This window comes from Corticium candelabrum, chromosome 8 (genome assembly GCF_963422355.1).
Source record: "Corticium candelabrum chromosome 8, ooCorCand1.1, whole genome shotgun sequence".
Lineage (NCBI taxonomy): Eukaryota > Metazoa > Porifera > Homoscleromorpha > Homosclerophorida > Plakinidae > Corticium > Corticium candelabrum.
The window spans coordinates 1,682,501-1,702,901 of NC_085092.1; the positions used below are offsets into that span (position 1 = coordinate 1,682,501).

Consider the following 20,401-nt stretch of genomic DNA (forward strand, 5'->3'; position numbering starts at 1 on the left):
TTCCGGTGACTAGTTAGTAGCAAACATTCAAGAAGGGGAAACTCGTATCACTACAAGTAAACAAAATTCCCAAAGCATAACTGGCTAGCTGTTGAAACAGTAGGCAAGAAGGAACTGGCTGAGAACGTAACGGATCTGCAAAAACAATGTACAGCCTGAATAACATGAGATAAACTTTTACATGGTGGTAGGGATTTGGTGAAGTCCTGTCAGATGTAATCTGTGCAATTCGTATAATCTCAAACGACCTATTGGTGTCTTCGTCTGTAGCAAGAGTGCCAGCACGTATTTGATTAGACATTCACATGATGACATGCTGTACGTGTAACAAGTGTTTTAGTTACTTCTGCTCAGGAGTAGGCTCAAGAGTCCAGGTGGTTTCCCCCTACAAAACGAAAGACTTTGCCTTATACTGATAGGGGGACCCACTGGACCCTCAAGCCTAGCTCAGTAGTAGTGGCCCAACACAATTTAGCTGCATTTACTCTCATGCAAGTCAAACGGCAGCAGGCAACTACTGAAAACATCATGACAACTAAAAAAGATATTGCACCGGGGATCTGTTTAACGCATACCAACATGAATCACCCATGACTTCATAGTTCTTAGGTCCGTGCCACATTTCTGCAAGCGAAACAACATCAGAGTTCAAACTCTGGCCACCAATTCTGGTTATGTCCCCATTTTCGGTTATCACTTTTGTTGCTGCTGCAACAGACTTTAGTGTTATGTACAATGCAGATCGATCTGTGAGTTGCCGGCTACCTCACATATTCAGGCTACATCTGGAAAATGTTGATAAACACCACCAAGACTAAAATTCTGTAGTCAGAACACAAATCAATCTGCATTTATTACATGACAATATAGGTTAGCCATAAGTTGATAAGAGCGTTAATGATGTAAAATTTCACCAAAGCTTGTTATGTCACCTGCACATTTGTCAGTACCTACCTAAAAAAAGTGCAGTATGTTTTGACCTCAACATTTCTATGCACGGACGCGAAGAGCTCTAAGAGACCTTGGAACTAAACTCTGACCAGCAACCCACCTGTAAATATGGCAGCAATATGTCATTTAGGGCATTGCATTGTCTTGTGACCAGAACCTTTCTATCCAGAAGATATTAGAGACCCTAGATTTTTACCTTGAAGTCAACCCAGATCACATAGCCACTGGCCACTGAAATAGCCTCAAACCTCCAGACCAGAGAGCGCGAACTCTTGAACTGTGTGATTTTAGAAATAGCCTTCTAGGCCAATCAGTGTCTAAGATCAGGAATGTTGGCTCTAAACTCTGATTGGTTTAGCAGTAATTGGTTATGCCAAGTACACTAACGCTGATTACGTGTGAGAAATCCTCATGGGTGCTAAGTGCACGCCAGAGACCATGACTCTGGTGCATGCATGTGTCTTAGTTTTAATTTCAGCTCCAGTTCTTTGATCTTTTGAAGCTTGTGGTGAGAGGACATGCACAGCAGTGTCGCTACACTATCACCTTTGACAACTGGTCGAACGGTAGTCTCCCTAGTCGAATGGTTAGACTAGCTAGCGTTCTGCCGCAGAATCGCCGTCCACCAAGATATCGCCACCAAGATATCGCCGCAAACACGGCAGACTCTTCTTTGTTCGTGAGATCCCGTGGCATTTATGTTTGTGTAATGCAAGCGCAGTATCTTTCCATCTCATTATTGAACTAGGTAAAACGATCCTACACTGTTAGACTACCATTTAGCATTGCTTTTTGATCAGTACACTTCTGAAATCATTTTAGGGGAAGTGCATACTACTATAGGACTGTAATAGTCAAATTTTTTGAAAATTCTTTTTAGTTCAAAAAATTGTTTGATCTTTGAACTTGAAGCATGCCAAGTTTCAAAAATTGAAACGTCAAAAACCGCACTAAAAAACCGCACGTCAAAAGTTGGCCATTTTATACTCTTGAACGATTTCGGCTAACAGACTGCACATTACTATTGTATTGTACACATAACTTGTACACATAGTTTGTTTGTACACGTAACAGTAGTTACACATAATTTCTCATGATACTAATGCTAATGAAGGTTCACGGCAAGGTCGGTCCCTATGAGATGGATGATGGAAGCGCATCCGGGGATGCAATCCACACTGCGTCTGGGGTGAGGCTGCTAGTTATCAGTCTTTTGTGTTTCTACAAATCCCCCAAATTCGAGTTGTCAATGCAGAATGGTTATTTTTATTGGGTATGAGGCTACTACCGTATTACCCCGCATTTTGCTGCATGCCGGTTATGCCATGGTTTACCAGGGTGCCAGTATACCCCAGGGTTTAACAGCATGCAGCAAAATGCGAGGTAAAATGTGCAACCCAGAACGCATTCATGGTACGCAAGAGCTGCTAGAGAAACACTATCTAGTATGCAACTGCTGCCACTATCATTGTGCTAAGTTGAAGTAGAACTACCAGTACCATTATATACCATAACATAAAGCAACTCTAATAACACAGCAAAAGTAGAGCAATAAATGTCAGTCATCTTCAACGTCCTCTTCTCCTTCTTCCTCATTTTCTAGTTCCTCCTCGATGTCAGTAAGGCCACTATGCTCTTGTAGTAGTAGCAAAAGCACCATGCAGTTCCGCCATGATGAACTGAAGAGTGGGCATGCGCCATCAACATCTACTGCCTCGCCTACCCCGAGACTCCCCCGGTCTATACCGGCATGCCGGTTTAGTTACCAGACTGAGTCAGAGTGCTTTTTGGTAAAACTTGCTCTTACCGGCATGCAGCAAAATGCGGGGTAATACGGGTAGTTATCAGCCTTTTGCGTTTCTACAAATTCGCCAAATTTGAGTTGTCAACGCAGAATGGTCATTTTTATAGTGAATTTCTTCACAAGGAGACGTGGTGGTTGCAGAAAAATGAAGTTTGACCATCGTGGCAATGATTGAGTGACTAAACTACAGACCAAGTTAAGGTCAGTAAAAGATTTCCTTGCATTTTAGTAGATTCTTACATCTATTGCAATAATGTACCGTGTATGTCCCTTTAGTATCATTTTGGTCCAAACTAGAGTTCACACGCTTTGCGTGCTCTCTGGTTTGGAAGTTCGAGGCTACCACTGAAACTGCATGATAAGCAGACAGTCATCCTATCAGAGAGTGCAGTAGCACTCTCTATGTAGGGATTCGACGAATCAAAAATGGCTGGGCCGCCCATGCAAAAGTATCCAAACACGTGCTATCCAGGTTTCTTAGAACTCAGTAAAAAATTCTCAGAGCCATTAACGCTCGACTGTAAACAGTCCGAATGGTAGCCAGACTACTAACGCTGACACTAAGCGTCTCAGAAGCCGTATATCGGGAAGTAAAAACGTGATTTATTCTTTCTATTCTGACTCGCTTTGATCAGCCAGGCTAGCGCCTCAGCTACAACGACGATGAGAGTCATACGAAACGATTCACTCTTGTCAGAGGAATAGCACTGACCCAACAGCTAGAACTGTGCAAAGTCCACCCAGTATCCATGCTGCTATGCAAATTATAGCCTCGCAGTGTGGATTGCAGCCCCAGATGTGGTGCCATCCCACTCGGTACTGTACCACCTTTTTTTCGGTACATACTGGTGATGGCAGGGCATCCGGGGCTGCAATCCACCCTGCGTCTGGGCGAGGCTAGCTACGCAATAGATGATATTTTGGGGGCGAAACTTCTAGAGCATGCGCAATCTCGAGGGTAACACGCACCTTTTGCAGATCTCGCTGTACACAAAGTCCACGTTTCCGGGTCTGCTTCTGAACCGTAGATCATCTTGCCGTTGACTAGGCTTTGTAAGTAAGTTCACTACTTACCATTTCTTCCTACGGCTTCTCGAGGGTAAGAGACTGCTGTTCAAGCTGAAGTCGCCTGATTCACACTCTGAACAGATACACGTGGAGTGGAAAAACAGACTACTCATTGCCTAACGATGGAAGTTTATCAGGTGAAGATTTTGCAGTAGGGGAACCCATTTGAGGTGCCTAATGTGACGCACTGTGTGGCTGAATAGGACTACTTGTTTCCCCCGTCTAGCGTTCTGGAACTGTGGAACTGTTAAACTGTATCTTGTTGAACTAGAGTCAGCAAAAATTCGTCTAGCCTATTCAACCCTTCATGGAAGGCAGTGAGCTCATGAGCTTACATCAGTTGATGTACCTTGGCCTGATTTTTTGTTTGCTATACAGAGTAAGTCTTGGCTGCTGGTTCAATCCAACTCCACACTGTATCAAGCACATTTCTCGACACAAAACCTGTGTAAAACTTGATTTTATCATTTGGCAGTGTGTTGAGCGATTCCTTGCAACTCAGACTTTGCAGATGCAAGGTCTTACTCGAGAACTCTAATCTTGTTTTCAAGTTACACTATTTCATTTGCTTGCTGTTCAATTATCCGACGTAAACCGTCAGCTTCAGTCTCAGTGACATTTTCGACAATCAACATCTTCAATTCTCTAGGATCACTAGACTATGTACATGTCTTGATCAACTGCACCTGCGGATGAGGTAGAATAGCCTCTGCTTTCTGATTTAGACATTACAGCTATGAAATAGCTAGTGCGTGTATGTTGTGTTAATTTAGACATAACTGTTGCTGGGACTTGTAGGCTGGCAGTGCTAATAAACAGACTGTAGTGTACGTGTACTGTACTCTGATCCGCGTCAGTACCTATCGAGTGGAAGTTATCACAGTAACATCTTCGACTTGGCCAATCACATATATGCAGAAGCAAGCTAGACAGCCCAGAAACAACGCGAAACGTCCTACATGTCTGGTTACCCCAAATGGGTTCCCAGGTGGCATGATTTCACTCGCTAAAACTAATCCATCACTAGACAATGAGTAGTTTGTGCATCCACTTGAGCAGCAGTCTGTTACCCTCGAGAAGCCGTACTCAAGAAATGGCTTCCTACGCGTCTCTACGCAGGCAAAGTCTCTCACAATATGCACGAAATGGTAAGTAGTAAACTTACTTACAAAGCCTGGTCAACAGCAAGATGATCTACGGTCCAGAAGCAGACCCGGAAACGTGGACTTTGTGTACAGCGAGATCGGCGAAAGGTGCGTGTTACCCTCGAGATTGCGCATGCTCTAGAAGCTGCGCCCCCACATACATAGAACTGCTTTATGCAATCAATGTTATTACGTACATCCGTCAGCTGCTACTGGTATGCAGTGTACATCTCTGTTCGCGTTGACTTTGCGCATGCTCTAGAAGCTGCGCCCCCACATACATAGAACTGCTTTATGCAATCAATGTTATTACGTACATCCGTCAGCTGCTACTGGTATGCAGTGTACATCTCTGTTCGCGTTGACTTTGCGCTTTGAAAATCTGGGCAGACAGTGATGATCTCGGTATCGTTCGAAACCGTAAATTCCCGGATTTTCTATAGTAAGGTAACGAAGTTGTATGTATTACATAGGCGATTTGATAAGACTCTTGCATATCAAGAGTCGTTAGGATTCTTAATTCATTACGAAGGTATGGTCTTACAACAAGAATGCTTCTAATAGAGGAAGTAGCCAATTAACAGGGTCACTAAACGGTCCGCTGCCTTGACATCAACTCACAGTTGCTCTTGTTTCGCAAGTAGTTGCTTGATATTTCTGACTCCTCTTCTCGTTTTGTTTACCTAACATCTTTGTATTGTAATATGACCTCTAAATTGTAGTTAACTTAATTAATAAGATATCACTTAACATATGAGTGTGGTAAACACATACAGCTGCATCATTAGTCACTTCCGAGCCTAAAGTCAACGCGAACAGAGAGTAGTCATGCTCCCTACATCACACTAGAACGCAGTAGTCATGTGTGACACTCACAGTACTGGAGTGACGTAGGAGATGAGCATGAATAAGTACATACCCTTCCCTACATACCCATCATTTTCTCAAAATGATTTTATATTTTTATGCTTATGTAATTTTCAGATCACGTGCCAGTCGCTAGGATCCACATAGCCGGAGTTACTACACCCGGTAATCGGTTAGAGATGGGCATCTGCCGTCTGTCAGTCACGTTCCACATACCACGTTATTACACTTTCCACATACAGATACTTACTAGGGTAACATTGATACTGATTCCAATATTGCCAACAGAGTCCTGAATTGCTGCCAAAGATTCCTTTGCATTTTTAGTTCGAATCTCTAGCAGTTGCATGCTGAGTTCTTCCTCACTTGCGTTGGCACTAACGTTGAGAAACCTGGTTTCAGACTCCGTCTTGGGAGGATCAATGTACATTCCAACCAGAATCAACCAAGAAGCAGTCACAGCTACTACCATGTGTATAAGCATTGGATGATACCTGTCAAAATGGAGGAGAGATCGATTACCACGAATGCGTAGGAGGGTGCACAGTGCATACCACCATCCAACTGATTTTGCGGGTCTGCACATCCTTGCCACAAGCATCACATCCATGATGGCCACCGCTAGACCAATGAGCCAAACCCAGTCGCTGTGCCACAGTAACACTGATCCCCACAACAAGAACGCTGCGTGCAGAGTCAGAATAAATCCAGCAAAGAGTATAGAAAGTTTTGCAGACAAGTTTAGGAGATGTTCTCCTGCAAAACTGATGCCAGCCAGCAGAGAGTGCCTTGTCTTCTTGTTGTTTGTGTCTCCTGCAGACGCCTTCATTGTGCAAACAGCTGACCGATATCAAGAGCGATGTCGTGCTAACCTCTTTTGTATAGTGACCTCGAAACCTGATACGGCAGGACGTCCGTCCTGCTGCCTAGCACAGATGACACCCGATCCAAATTTAGGTTATCTAAACATACATGCCAATCATAGCTTTACACGTAATTCAAGAGGATGTTGCGACGCGGAAATCGAGAAATCATGTGCATTTTAGCTAAACCACCTCCGACTCTAGCACCACCACACCCACAATCCACGGATAGGAATCCACAGATCCACGGCCACAGATCCACGGATCCATGCACGGATCTTCGGATCCACGGATCCATGGCAGGGTGTAAAACGCATATATAGGGTGTAAAACACACACACACACACACACACACACACACACACACACACACACACACACACACACACACACACACACACACACACACACACACACACACACACACACACACACACACACATCTAGATAGGGTGTAAAAACAAATACATACACACACACACACACACACACACACATATATATATATATATATAGGGTGTAAAACAATATATGGGGTGTAAAACGCTCATATATATATGTATATATATATATATATATATATATATATATATATATATATATATATATATATATATATATATATATATACTAGATAAATGACCCGTCCTTCACTGTTAAAACAAAGGTGTTCTAAAAGCACCAAATTGCGTGTGAAGATGCTGTCGCTATACTGACACTTGCGAGCGTGCAGGAAAGCACCACAATCTGGTGTAAAACTGTTACACCATCTCATGGTGCTTAGAACAACCTTCGTTTAGTGTCAACCAAACACCAGAAAGGTGTTTATCTTACTCTTGTGTAGGCTGTTATTAGCACCATTTTCTAAGGCGGTCTGGAGTCCGCGGCTACGTATGGTTCTGGCACGTGCACATTAGAATAGCTTTTAACACCATTGCTTGTACATTAAAATCAACAATACTTAGCAACGCACTAAACATGAAAGTAAAACACAATTCGTCAAGCATAGTTCCTAGCTCATTGCAATCCAGATAAAAAACAAGATATTGCTGGAGTAACTCTTCCTGAGGTATATCCCAGTAACATGACCTCTAGGCAGCAGTAAAATGTTTCTAATGATTGCGGAAATTTTGTGTTGAACACATAAATTACCGCAAGCAATAGCGCTGGACAGCACATGCTGTTGCTGCGCTCAATTTCAAACATAATGGTACGCTCTGAAGCCAAAAATATCTGCCTTGGTTGGACTGGATCACCACATACAACCAAGTATGGAGCAACTTGTGGAATCTTTTCTACTGTGGACTCTGGATCATCATTTTCCTAGAAGAATACACAAAAAGCATAAGGTATCCATATCCTCACATTAAATATCTTCGATATGGCATAATATTGCATACTTCACAAACAGAGTTAATCTACTTAAGGAGTGCTATCCAGCAGCTACAATTACTCCTAAAATGCACTATATGATTCACGTTCCTCACTGGATGATAAAGTAAACTGCAATTGTTAAAGTGGATAACATTATGCTAATGACAGTGACAACTTATTTCTTTATTGCTAGGTTTGGTCCTGTTGTGTGTTACTGGACAATGCGTTTTGAAGGGCGTCATAAATTGTTCAAGAGACTTACTTCAGTCATGGGTAATTATATTAATATACCAAAATCATTGGCAAACAGATATCAGGAATATCAATGTTATTATCTTCTTAATAATGACAACTACTTCAGACAGGAGACAGTTATTGGGAAAAGTGAGTCTTCTTGTATTTTCTGTTGATTATCTATCTTATATTTTGTACTTTGTCTAGCTCAAAGAAAAATGGTTCAAGATCTAGTGTACAAGGAAGCACTTATGGCAAGGCTTCCTGGACTGGCAAATGATCGTGTCATAAAAACGTATGTCTGTAGTCTGCCCATAATAGCATAATACTTGGTACATTAAACTGTACCAATGGATAATCTTCCTCTACCATGCTATTTATCAGTCTTCTTCTTTACTCAGTGTGCTCGCAGGGGCATCTAAGACCCATACACTGTACTGCTATTGCTCGCTGATAACACACACACACACACACACACACACACACACACACACACACACACACACACACACACACACACACACACACACACACACACACACACACACACACACACACACAGTTTTTATCTCTAAAATTATAAATTAAATTATATATTATATTTTAAATTTAATAATTGTTATATATTATATATTAAGTATTTCTATCTCTTTGTGCTTTTGTAGAACAGCAATGGTAGAAGTGATGGGTACTTCTTACAAGCCAAAATGCTGTCTTCTTGTTGGTTATCATGATGACTTGCCTCAGTTTGGACAGGTGCTGGATATTGTAGTTGACCATCCACAAATCTATCTTGTGCTTGAAGTCTTGACCACTTGTCACTTTTATAATCATTACTTCAGCTATGAAGTAGTGACAATGCGAAATACACAGTGTGCAGTGCTGTTGATATCTGAGCTGAAGGATTTTCAAGTACTCCACTTGCGGCAAGTGACAATAGAGATGAAGACTATCAAGCTTATAACGCCTAAGTATAACATTGACCCATAGTAATTAATGATAGAGTAACAGCTGTTGAAAGAAGCCACAATTAATTGTTACAGTTCCAGAACTTGTGCTTTATTGATTGTATACTCTTTTCAGTTCATGATAAACAAAATTTAAAGATGGTCTAATCATCCATTCAGCCATGCACATGCTTGCAATTTTTTCTAATTGAGTACAATCATGTTGATATCTATTTACTTGTGATAGTGAATCCAAAAGAAAAAATTTCAGATGATTCTGACTCTGCGTTGACCTTTCACTATTTCTGGTGCAATGTGTCCATGCCTTCTCATGTACTCTTCTTGATGAGTCTTGCTGACACGATGAATTTTTCCATTTGCTAACATACAGACTTTTCCAAAGTCAACAATGACAGGTGACAATTCATCAGTCCTCTTCTCTGACTATGTTGTCTGCCTTCAAGTCATTATGAATAATATCTTTGTTGTGCAAGTACTGAAGGGCATTACATACCATAATCAGTATTCTTGTTGCATCAGCTGCTGAGATTTTCTCTTTCTCATTTCCAGACTTTAGGCATTGTACCATAGTCATTGGTATGCAATGGTCTCCTTCAATGATGCCATGAAACTGTGTAATGATCAGGTATGGCTGCAGTCAATGCAGATTCCAAATATATGAGGCAACCCAGGATGAGTTAGAGACATCAATAAAGCACCCTCTTTCTCCACTGCATCTTTACTCACAACAGATTCTTTTATCGACTTCACAGCAACATAGACTCCTCGATATATTCCTAGATAGCAATTACTGAATTTCCCTGATCCAATTTCTTTGTAATTACCATGTGCAGTGCTGATGTCTTTTCTATTGAGCTTGGGTACCTCAACTGGAATGCCATGATCGACAAAAGTACTGACAAACCCACGTGTTAGTGCTTTCTTGCCAAACGTGACTGTCTTCAGCTGAACATCATGTCTGGCTAGTCTGAGTCCTTCAACTTCATCTTGATGTTTCTGAGCTACTTGCTCTGCCTCGTGCCTTAATCTTTTTACTTCTTGGAGTTCAACCAAAGCACTTTCTTTCTTTTCTTCCTCCAGTCGCTGTAACTGGGCACGTCTCTTTCTTCTGCGTGATTTCTGTGCCTTCCTTTCCTCTTTAGTGTTTTTCCGCCAACGTTCTTTCCTTCCAGAAGTAGACATCTAAAAATTGAACTATTAATTTGACACGGTATTAGGAACGTATCATGCAGTCACCTAAATTGGGGCCCTTTGCACTTTTACCACTACACATTGACAAGCACTTACTGTTTGCTGTTTTCTGTCAACTACAACCGGAACTCCAGGATTTGTCTCCATACGTATCTCAAAGTGCTGGAAATGCTGCAGCTTGGTTATCAACCTAGAATCTTAGATTTAAGCACCGCGCAGTGTCAACTCTACACGCACTAGTAGGTGTAAAACTTTGCACCAAGGTGTAAAACACAAACAGGGGTCTAGATAGCACTTGAAGGTGTAGCTAGAGCACTTCATTTCTAACAGTGTTCGTACGGGCAGAGTACTGTAGCGTTATATATATGATGGAAGACTTGGTTTGAGCGTGTGTAGACACGTCATGCGCATTTTTTGGTAGAAATCGACACACTCCCTGTGTGGATTCAGTTCACATGACTGGTGTGGGCGTCTGTTCGAATAAACTGGAATGTGCTAATTAGTTAATATCCCGTTTAAGACAAATGAAAACTTAACCGAGTGTCCCATTCCGAGAAATTTGCAGCGACTTTTTCGTTTAATTAAAGATACATATCTGGGCAACAGAAACTTGAAAGTCACATGCAGTTTCTTACTCACCCATAGGATACATGCAGTAGCTTGACATGCAGGCATGCATGATTTAGTGCATTGTTTGCTCTCCGTTTTCGATGTTTTCACAATCCCAGTGTAGCGCTCGGTGCAGGAAACGTGTAGGTTGGATTCAGTGCAAATGCAGTCACACGTCTCTTCAGTGAGTCTTCTCTGAGCCATTTCAACAGTCTCATTGGATGTTATCACTTCGAAGACGTTGCTGCCGTTGCAGGAAACAGGCGTATCGAATGTGGCAGGTATTCGGCGAGCGTACTCGGAAAGACCGAAGGTACGCGTATTTCTACATACCCAGATATCCTAAACAAAAATATCTTGTCGTTTTTGACGTCGCCGGTAATAAACGACACTCTCCGTGCATACCGTCCAAGGTCAGCTTAGAACATACCCAGATATCCTAAACAAAAAACATCTTGTCGTTTTTGACGTCGCCGGTAAGAAACGACACGCTCCGTGCATACCGTCGAAGGTCAGCTTAATTTTGGTGAAGGTCCGATGAGCTGTTGCAGAGTAATTCGCTTGCGAGTGGATGCGAGTCCTCCTGCATGGGACACTTTAGATATACTCAGCACGTTTCCAATCTATACGCACTGACCATTACTAAAGTGGATTTCTACGTCTTTGCTCTGAACGTAGTTTGATGTTATCCAATGCGCGCGAGTAGAGGCGGGTCCTCCTTGGATATTAAATAATATACTCAGCACGTTTCCAACCTACCTACGCACTGAACAATATTTTTTTCCGAACTCTTATCTTTTTGCTCTGGATGTAGTTCTACAGCTTGCTCAGATAACGCAGTCTGATGGGACTGCTGGATAGCTATAGCATTGTGACGTAACAATGGTATGTGAACAAACAATGGATATTGAAAGTGAGTATAAACTGCGCTCTTAGTTACGAGAAAACAAAACTACCTTAAGAGATTGAGTTCAAGTAACGGAATTTCCTTCAAATTGAGTCTATCAGGGGCATTCAGTTTCCTTCTTGAACGATGAACAGCATTATGTCATTGTACGATGCACCCCCAAAAGGGGACCCGACTGAAAAAGCTGGAAGACGACGCCACCCTGCCCATGTTCTTACCCATGTCGAGTTACACCCGTACCCCAAATTTTAGCCTCGTGGGTGATCCGGTCTAGCCGGGTATCGAACTTATACATATATACAAACACCGTCAATCTATACTATAGATAGATAGATAGGGTGTAAAATACACATATATAGGGTGTAAAACACACATATATAGGGTGTAAAACGCGCATATATATATAGGGTGTAAAATACACATATATAGGGTGTAAAACACACATATATATAGGATGTAAAACCTCGCATATATATAGGGTGTAAAATACACACACACACACACACACACACACACACACACACACACACACACACACACACACACACACACACACACACACACACACACACACACACACGCACGCACGCACGCACGCACACACACATCCTATACTATAATATGCGAACGTTCGGGAACGCCCACTTCTGTCTGTCCACGTGTGTATGTCTGCAACGCGCCGATCGACACGACGCCGGTCTCGGATCGTCGCAAAACGCGGCAGGCCAGTCGAGATCGCGAGTCCGAGACGAACGGTCGCGTCGGATTTCGCCTCGACCGCCTCCGACGGTCCGAGACGAGGCTTTGGCGGCCTGAAATGAGATGCGCAGATGTCTTCGTCGAAGTGACGTCATTCTCCACAAATAGATCATGACGTTTTAGGTGGGAAGAGTCTGAGATGTAGACTCACGCCTTCGTCATTCCCCGGATAAGAGGATTGACTATCCGGGGAATGACGAAGTCTATCTGAGATTAGTCTCGCGCAGCCAGCCCCTCCCCCTTTTTGACATCCGTTGGCGGGAGATCCGTCTCCCGCCAACGGATGTCAAAAAGGGGGAGGGGCTGGCTGCGCGAGACTAATCTGAGATGTGGATGCTGGAAAATGCGTAGTCTGAGACGAACAGTCGCGTCAGATTGCTTTGGGAGCTGAGATTAACCTAAAATTAGATTGCTACGCAAATGTGTCTTCGCGGAGTATGCGGATGTGAGGTGTATTCAGATACGCAGGAGATTGGGTAGGCTCGAGTGTCCAGCCGGTCACTCCCCCCCGTGGAGGAGAAAGACCGGCTGGACACTCGAGCCTAGAGATTAGGCTAGAGATTAGGATGCGCGGGAGTTTGTTTATTTAATTGACCGAATAGCGGTGGTGACGTGCTGCATTGATCGTCTGGATGCGCTGGCTGTAGACTTCGGCGTTCTGAAATAAGATGAGCCGGAGACTGTTTTTTCAATTCATTAATTAACCGAGTATGCGGATGTAACGTGCGCTCGCCAGCCACTGTACGCCATCCTCTAATTCCCAGAGTGCAAGATACGCCGGCTCACCGGGCCGCTTTCGCATGCATGCGTGTGTCCGTGTGTCATGGAAGGTGCGTCTTCTTTGCAGAAGTGCAAGTGGCATACAACAATAGATTGCCACCGCCCATAGGGGCGGGTAGTACTAGTTTATATATATACACGAGCTCCAATGCCCGGCTTCGCCCGGGTAATAGTTTAATCACACAAATTATTGATTTGCAGACACCGTTTGCTACTAATGACAGACAGACAGGACAGACAGGTCGCCTTTATAGGTAGAGATTATAGCAGAAAGTATCTAAAAATGCGTTTGATGGTTTGAGAGGCAGAGGGGGTGTAGCCAGGTCACGTACAGTTTGTATAGAGAACCGTTTACTGTCACTAATTAGCCGTGATGTGAGTGCTTTTACCGTTTAGTAGCAGCCAGACAGAATTCTCATTCATAGTTATATCCCGTTCAATTGCCGTTTCCAAAATCCCGTTGATTGGATTAGCGATTGGTTGAAACCATTTCGACTTGGACGTTGCTGCCATTGCGAGGAACAGGTGTATCGAACTTGGCATCTATTCGACGTGTCCAGTTTCAAAAAAATCCCGTTGATTGGATTATTGATCCCGTTGAAGCCATTTCGACAGTCCCGTTGCGGAGAACAGAAGTATCGAACCTGGCATTTATAATTTCGACGTGAATCTGGGAACGTGCATGTCACGTGCAATACTTACCCGGATAATCCGTTCCCCGTATATAACGAATGCCGACTCTCGCCTTTTCGACAGTCCCGCTGAACGTCGTCTCTTCGAAGACGTTGCTGGCGTTTCGGGAAACAGGTGCATTAAACACGGCAGCTCCGTATCTAACGAAGTCACGACTCGTACCGACTCTCGCCATCTCGACAGTTCCGTTGAACGTCGTCTCTTCGAAGACGCTGCTGGCGTTTCGGGGAACAGGTGCATCAAACACGGCAGCTCTTCGACGGTCGTAGACTGGCATACGACTGTAGGTGTATTTTTTCAAGACCCGGATATCAGCAAAAATATCTTCTGTTTCCCGACGTCGCCCGCAATAAACGACGCGCTCGGCGCGCACCGTCCGACGTCGGGAATGGGCAGCGTGAATTCGGCGGAGATACGATTCGGCGTTCCGGAGATATTCGCGCGCGAGCGCGATCGGCGGGAAATGACGTCATCGTGGGAGAAGTAAGGAAAACGATCACGGTCTCACTTTCGAGATTAATGAATTCGGCGTGCGCGAGCCAAATTCGGCCGAGATCGGACTCGCGTCTTTGAGAAACGCTCGTACGGACGGACACACAGACAGACACACAGACGCCTCTCCTTTATATATATCTATCTATACTAGTAAATGCTCGGTTAGCATTGTGTTTGGCGAGCCATGGTGTTCTGTCTTTACCTATTCGCGTAACAATGGTTGCGTTATGACGCAATAGTTTCTGTCAAACGAACGCGGGAACTCAGGAAACAGACTTTCAGTTGCTCTTCTATAGTATTTTTCTTTCAATTATCCGAATCCGGTGTTCAATTATCTGAACTCGGCGTTCAATTATCCGTTACTTACAGCTGTTGTGCAATATCATAACTTACATAGTCTGCGGTTGAGCAGCTGCTCAAATATCATCATTCATCAGCTGTCTAGACGCAATAATTTGTAATTAATCTTGACTTTAGCGTGAATTTTTAGCGTGTGTTTTAGGATAATTTTCTTTGCACTAATCTTGATGTCCCACGTTTCCACGAAGGTCCAGCTGAGCTGTTGTGAGTGAACTAAATCTACATATCTAGGAAGCCTACAACAACGCCTTGCTCCGTCAATCGTGGTGTAATCCGCATACTTTGTAAATCGCGCGTCTTGCGTGATACCATGCATGCAACAGTTCATCATGCGTCGCAGCGGGTATTTAGCTAATCAAGAGCTCGAATTTCACTACTTTGCCTTTCCACCTTTCTTGAATCAATCATTTATTGTTCAGCTGAAACGTGTGTGAGCATCAAAAGACGTCATGAAAGAAATGTGCGACTAAAATAATTATTTCTATATTTCTTACTTCTAATTATAACAGAACATCGGATAATTGAATGGCCAAATCGGATAACTGAACGCTCAATTCGGATAATTGCTTGCCTGAATCGGGTAACTAAACACCGAGTTCGAATATTTGAACGCAAAATACTATAGTTGTCTTCAATTCTTCGTTCACGCTTCAATCGTCTCACTCGTTTATTAGCTGAGATAGTTACGTAACAATGATCGCATAGTCACGTGACAATGGTTGCGTAGCAATAATTTCTATCAAAGTAACGCGCGGAAACTCAAAAAACAGACTTTTCTCTTCTTTTAGCTTTTCCTTTTCATTCCGTTTGTTTCGAATCAGTCTCCTTTGCTTTTTAGTTGCGTAAGGGAGCAAAATCGAGAGTCGTTTGACTCTTGTCGTCAACAAATTTTAATTAAGTCGACCCCTCGAAAGGGGTCCCTAACTTCAATTATTAGCGCATATGTTACGGAGTCAAAATTGCATTCATCTGGCATCGTCGTTTTGTCGATTCGTCTTTCTGTTTTGTCGTAAATCTATATGACAAGTGCTGACGTACGTATATAAATATATAAATATATAAATAAAATATATCTCGAGCTCAATTGACATGACAAGAGAGAGGCTCGCTTCGCTCGCCAATAAAGGAGAGGTGTCTGTCTGTCTGTCTGTGTGTCCGTCCGTACGAGCGTTTTCTCAAAGACGGCGAGTCCGATCTCGGCCGAATTTGGCTCGCGCACGCCGAATTCATTCGGGTCGAAAGTGAGACTGTGGTCGTCTTCCTGACTTCTCCAACGACGACGCCATTTCCGGCCGATTGCGCTCGCTTCCGCTCGCGCGCGAATATCTCCGGAACGGCGCATCGTATCTTCACCGAATTTAGACTGCCCGTTCCCAACGTCGGACGGTACGCGCCGAGCGTGTCGTTTATTGCGGGCGACGTCGGGAAAGAGCAGATATTTTTGCTGATATCCGGGTCTTGAAAAAATACGCCCACAGTCGTTTGCCAGTCAACGAGGGTCGAAGAGCTGCCGTGTTTGATGCACCTGTTCCCCGAAACGCCAGCAACGTCTCTGAAGAGACGATGTTCAGCGGGACTGTCGAAAAGGCGAGAGTCGGCATTCGTTATATACGGGGAACGGATTATCCGGGTAAGTATTGCACGTGACTGGCACGTGACCAGATTCACGACGAAATTATAGATGCCGGGTTCGATACACCTGTTCTCCGCAACGGGACTGTCGAAATGGCTTCAACGAGATCAATAATCCAATCAAGGTTTTTTTTGAAACTGGACACGTGTCGAATAGATGCCAAGTTAGATACACCTGTTCCTCGCAATGGCAGCAACGTCCAAGTCGAAATGGTTTCAACCAATCGCTAATTCAATCAACAGGATTTTGGAAACGGCGATTGAACGGGATATAACTATGAATGAGAATACTAAACAGTAAAAGCACTTACACCACGGCTACACCAGTGACAGTAAACGGTTACTGACAAAACATTACAGTCTACTGCGCCAAAACATTACAGTCTACTAGCTGCGCAGTATCCGGGAGTGCTATACGATTGCAAGTGTACAAGCGACATTTTTCGTTGTTTTTACAATGCCTCCAAACAGACGGACTGGCTCAGGTTGCGCTGACAAGGGCATAAATTAGTGTAATTGGTTTGTGCTGTGATTGGAACTCTGTCTGTTTGTGTGTCTGTCTGTACTGTCTGTCTGTCATTAATAGCAAACACTGTCTGCAAATCAATAATTTGTGTGATTAAACTATTACCCGTGTGTTGTCCCCCGGGCGAAGCCGGGCATTGGAGCTTGTCAAATAATATACTTCATGTATCAAATGCAATTACATTAGCGAGCTCTTTAGGAAATCGAATTAGTCTTATCCAAGCTATGAAACCGGATCCGGGGTCTGACGTTTTCGAAAGCGACCAGCTCTTCTCGCGCTGGAGCAATTCCGGCAAAAGCTCCTCCTCCTCGCGTGATTCACGTGCGTTTAGCGACTGCGCGGAAGAGCCTGGCTTGCGAGGCTAGGGCTCATGAGCGGAGAGAAGGCTTGGCTGAAAATCCGTACGTCAGCTGACGACGTGCAGCGTAGTACATACGCCTTCGTTATCCTAACTATAGAAAATCTGGGAACGTGCGGTTTCGAACGATACCAAGATCGTCATTGTCCGCTCTAGTGCGGAGAAGTTAGTACAGATTTTCAAAACGCAGGGTTGGCGCGAACAGAGAGTAGGCGCCTAGAGTCTCTTTGCTGCACTTACCCTGATGCGTAAATTCCTACACCTGTCAGAGTAGTAGCGTTCTGCTTTACACATTGTATCAATTAACTAGTAGTAAGGGTATCCGTAGGCGCCTCGCGTCTGTGAGTAACACGTCCAACAGAGTTTTCAGACCGTCTACTGAAACGCCGAGTTCTAGCTAGACAATACAATACGTATTTGTTACTAGAACCCCAACTGTCATGGAAGTAAACATGCAAACTTCCTAGTAGTTTAGATTACGTCTAGAGGCCTGGTATAGGTAGTCGTCGTTTTGCGATCGTGATCAAGACAATTGAAATGTACAGTCTAGGTATGCACTCAGTTCCGTCGTAACGACAGTGGTATGGTATTTATTGACATAGAAATTGATATCAGCAAACATTGACTATCAACAGTGTTAGATGCAGCACGGTGTAGTAAAGGATTGATTGTAGTATGGGACGTGTGAATAGTTGACTGTAGGTGGCATTCAACTCCTGAAGGTGTTTCTTGGTTGTCAAGTACACAGTCCTTTACACCTACAGTACAAAAGGATAGAGCGACGGAACTTCATGAAGCATTTTCTTCGCCGTTTGGTCACTTGCACGAATCGTTCTTAGACTCATCTGTAGTCGGACATGGAAACGAATTCTTAAGGTAGGTCCTATCATGAAACGTGGTCATGGGGAGGAGAAATTTGAGATTTGTGTACACACACACACACACACACACACACACACACACACACACACACACACACACACACACACACACACACACACACACACACACACACACACACACACACACACACACACACACACACACACACACACACACACACACACACACACACACACACACACACACACACACACACACACACACACACACACAGATGCATATATATATATATATATATATATATATATATATATATATATATATATATATATATATATATACATATATATCTCTATATATCTCTATATATAAAGGAGAGGTGTCTGTGTGTCTGTCTGTCTGTGTGCCCGTACGTACGAGCGTCTCTCGAAGACGGCGAGTCCGATCTCGGCCGAATTTCGCTCGCGCACGCCGAATTCATTCAGGTCGAAAGTCAGACCGCCGTCGTCTTCCTGACTTCTCCCACGACGACGCCGTTTCCCGCCGATCGCGCTCGCTTCCGCTCGCGCGCGAATATCTCCGGAACGGCGCATCGTGTCTCCACCGAATTTAGACTGCCCGTTCCCGACGTCGGGCGGTACGCGCCGAGCGCGTCGTCTATTGCCGGCGACGTCGGCAAAGGAAAGATATTTTTGCTGATATCCGGGTCTCGAAAATATACGCACACAGTCGTTTGCCAGTCTGCGACCGTCGAAGAGCTGCCGTGTTTGATGCACCTGTTCCCCGAAACGCCAGCAACGTCTTCGAAGAGACGACGTTCAGCGGGACCGTCGAAATGACGACAGTCGGTACGCGTCGTGACTTCGTTAGATACGGAGCTGCCGTGTTTGATGCACCTCTTCCCCGAAACGCCAGCAACGTCTTCGAACAGACGACGTTCAGCGGGACTGTCGAAATGACGAGAGTCGGCATTCGTCATATACGGGGAACGGATTATCCGGGTAAGTATTGCACGTGACTTGCACGTTCCGGGATTCACGTCGAAATTATAGATGTCAGGTTCGATACACCTGTTCTCCGCAACGGGACTGTCGAAATGGCTTCAACGGGATCAATAATCCAATCAACGCGATTTTTTGAAACTGGACACGTGTCGAATAGATGCCAAGTTCGATACACCTGTTCCTCGCAACGGCAGCAACGTCCAAGTCGAAATGGTTTCACCCAATCGTTAATCCAAAAATCAGCGGGCTCTAGAAACGGCAATTGTACGGGATATAACTATGAATGAGAATTCTGTCTGGCTGCTACTAAACGGTAACAGCACTTACACCACGGCTAATTAGTGACAGTAAACGGTTCTCTATACAAACTGTACGTGACCTGGCTACACCCCCTCTGCCTCTCCAAGCATCAAACGCATTTTTAGATACTTTCTGCTATACTCTCTACCTACAAAGGCGACCTGTTTTTCTGTCTGTCTGTCTGTCTGTCTGTCTGTCTGTCTGTCAATGGTATTATATTTTCATAAATCAGGACTATTACAGGCTAAATCAAATTAAGCAAAGCACGATACACTACATTACAATGACAACTAAAAAGCAAAAAACTGAACACTCTGTCTGTCTCCCGTATAACATGGATGGACATCACAAAGTGCATGGCCACCATAGAAGACGCCTAGCCTGACGCGAGGTAAAGATGTGTACAATCCATGATGACAATGTTGGTAAAGAGGAGTAGACAATATGGGTAGAGGAAGACATCACAACTGTCTGTCTGTCATTAATGCTATAATCTCTACCTATAAAGGCGACCTGTCTCTTCTCCACTTCCGTGTTGTATTGGCTCTATGACAAACGTGTGTGTCAACTGCGGCACTATGAAGTGCAAAGGAGAAGCACCTGGCATGTGTTGTCCCCCGGGCGAAGCCGGGTGTTGGAGCTTGTATATATATATATATATATATATATA

General features: G+C 43.9%; 3 protein-coding genes across 3 annotated transcripts; 1 reads left to right on the forward strand and 2 right to left on the reverse strand.

Moving 5' to 3' along the window:
• Nucleotides 1-8,113: 8,113 nt before the first annotated feature.
• Nucleotides 8,114-9,810, forward strand: LOC134183482 (uncharacterized). Its single transcript, XM_062651031.1, has 4 exons — nucleotides 8,114-8,196; nucleotides 8,266-8,456; nucleotides 8,514-8,601; nucleotides 8,972-9,810. The coding sequence occupies exons 1-4, from the start codon at nucleotides 8,159-8,161 to the stop codon at nucleotides 9,294-9,296; spliced, it is 642 nt and encodes a 213-aa protein (XP_062507015.1). The 5' UTR covers nucleotides 8,114-8,158; the 3' UTR covers nucleotides 9,297-9,810.
• Nucleotides 9,811-9,895: 85 nt separating this feature from the next.
• LOC134183484 (uncharacterized) lies at nucleotides 9,896-10,685 on the reverse strand. Its single transcript, XM_062651032.1, has 2 exons — nucleotides 10,511-10,685; nucleotides 9,896-10,456 (listed from the first exon to the last, which is right to left on the reverse strand). Exon 2 carries the CDS (start codon nucleotides 10,454-10,456, stop codon nucleotides 9,896-9,898), a length of 561 nt encoding a protein of 186 aa, XP_062507016.1. The 5' UTR covers nucleotides 10,511-10,685.
• Nucleotides 10,686-18,790: 8,105 nt separating this feature from the next.
• Nucleotides 18,791-19,917, reverse strand: LOC134183700 (uncharacterized). The gene has a single exon (XM_062651291.1). The coding sequence runs from the start codon at nucleotides 19,404-19,406 to the stop codon at nucleotides 18,921-18,923; it is 486 nt and encodes a 161-aa protein (XP_062507275.1). The 5' UTR covers nucleotides 19,407-19,917; the 3' UTR covers nucleotides 18,791-18,920.
• Nucleotides 19,918-20,401: the final 484 nt, after the last annotated feature.